This window comes from Perkinsus marinus (assembly GCF_000006405.1).
Source record: "Perkinsus marinus ATCC 50983 genomic scaffold scf_1104296933820, whole genome shotgun sequence".
Classification (NCBI taxonomy): domain Eukaryota; phylum Perkinsozoa; order Perkinsida; family Perkinsidae; genus Perkinsus; species Perkinsus marinus.
In genome coordinates, this window is record NW_003215049.1 from 9,148 (window position 1) to 10,891 (window position 1,744).

A 1,744-nucleotide genomic window follows, 5' to 3' on the forward strand; every position below is an offset into this window, starting at 1 on the left:
CTATGATCATCCCAATGATAGCTCTAAGAATACTGCAACGACCAGTAGCAGTAGGAGCAGTAATGCTGAGCACAATAACCAGGGGCAGCAGCATAGGACGCCGCCGATACAGGGTGGTGAAGTACCCCCTTCACCCCCCCACAGCACGGAAGGTAGGTGTCGCCGCCGCCAAGCAGCATGGCATCGTGAAGCAGTATGTTATGGCATTGTTATGATCAGCCAACTGGCTTGGTGTCGGCTTGGGGTACACGACTACCTGTGGGTAAATCAGCAACACCTCCTGCATCGGAGGTGGTAGAGCATGGCTCGAGTACTGAGCATGGTGGCACCAGCAGTGATACACAGCGAACAGCGGCAGCAGTTGGGGCGGTGACCAAAGGCGATCAGGTAGCTGGTACAGTAGCTGTACATTTTATGGAGGCAATGCAGATCATTGCTGGTGAGGGGTTACAGTCCTTTAGAATGTTGTTGATCATGCCCCGAAACCTCAGGTAACAAATCATTATCACCTGATCTAAATGTGAAGACATTGAAGGAATGGGAGGATACAGCTGGTGCTCGACCCTTACCACTATGTCAGGTAATGATGATGCTCTGTATGCTAGTAGTCTATATCCTCCATATTATTATCAGGAGCATCCTGCATTAAAGCAACCTAGATATCGTCCAATGGGTATGAAGAATCCTTCACAGACTAGAGTCTGCTATCTTAATGCTATGATACAGGTAATGTACTTAGCTTCATCACTAGTGGTAAACAATAATAAGTAGGTATTACTACCAATAACAGGGCTAATGACCTACTTATCATTGGCAATGAGTACCATGCGTGATAGTGAGAAGGATGAGTATCCATGGACTAGGGCTATTGCAGCAGCATGCAGGCCCTTCTTCCAACCAGCTACTACCAACACCTCCCCGAATGGTACCATGTGTGACTGGTTTATCGGCTGCTCACTAGTCCTACTGTTGGTGTCAGATGCCGATCAGGAGCCCCCTTCCTCCTCCTCCTCATCATCAGTCACATCATCTACTACAGCCTCCCCACAAGCCTGCACTAGCTTGGTTACAATGCAGTCACTGCAGCCTGTATTCGAGTACTTTGGTGGTCTCGGTAATCAACATGATTCTGCAGAGGCATTGGATACCGTATTGGTAATACTTTTACATAGGAATCCATCATTGGTAGTACCTTATTCAGGATAAACTCCACGATGAGTGTAAATGGCGTAGAGAATGGCCAGTAGATGAGGGTTGCCTCACTGGACCGGGTGTACTAGAGGATTCCATCATCTATAGGATATTCCGTGGTATTAAGACAGTACACCATACCATGCCTAACGGCAAAGTTACTAAACAAGTTGAAAGGTAGTAATGCTACTACCACGAGTAGGAGCAGTACGACTTGGCGGCTGCGGCGGCTGTTGTTGTTGTAGCACTAATTGTCCTTAGTTTTACCCTTATATCCTTACCACCTCCACCAAGGCAACATCATCTATCTGGATCACGGAACTCCACTAAGATTGATCTAGTGGATCTCCTTAAACGAACGTAGGTCCTTCTTACTCTATTATTCAATGATGATCAGGCATCATCATTATACTCAGGTATCATGAGACATCTCCATGGGCTCCACCATCTACTGAAAGTCATCATAGTGAATCAATGCTACTTGAGCAACTACCACATGTATGTGTATTGAGGTTAGCCGTCATGTGACAGAGAGTATGCATACTATGACACA

The 1,744-nt window shown here is 46.6% G+C and overlaps 2 protein-coding genes across 2 annotated transcripts; both read left to right on the top strand.

Annotated features, from left to right (window-relative positions):
• Positions 1-414: 414 nt before the first annotated feature.
• Positions 415-796, top strand: Pmar_PMAR008144 (hypothetical protein; the record flags this gene model as incomplete). Its single annotated transcript, XM_002785136.1, has 4 exons — positions 415-439; positions 492-580; positions 634-726; positions 791-796. The coding sequence occupies 4 exons, from the start codon at positions 415-417 to the stop codon at positions 794-796; spliced, it is 213 nt and encodes a 70-aa protein (XP_002785182.1).
• Positions 797-1,071: 275 nt separating this feature from the next.
• Positions 1,072-1,555, top strand: Pmar_PMAR008145 (hypothetical protein; the record flags this gene model as incomplete). Its single annotated transcript, XM_002785137.1, has 3 exons — positions 1,072-1,155; positions 1,202-1,368; positions 1,453-1,555. 3 exons carry the CDS (start codon positions 1,072-1,074, stop codon positions 1,553-1,555), a joined length of 354 nt encoding a protein of 117 aa, XP_002785183.1.
• Positions 1,556-1,744: the final 189 nt, after the last annotated feature.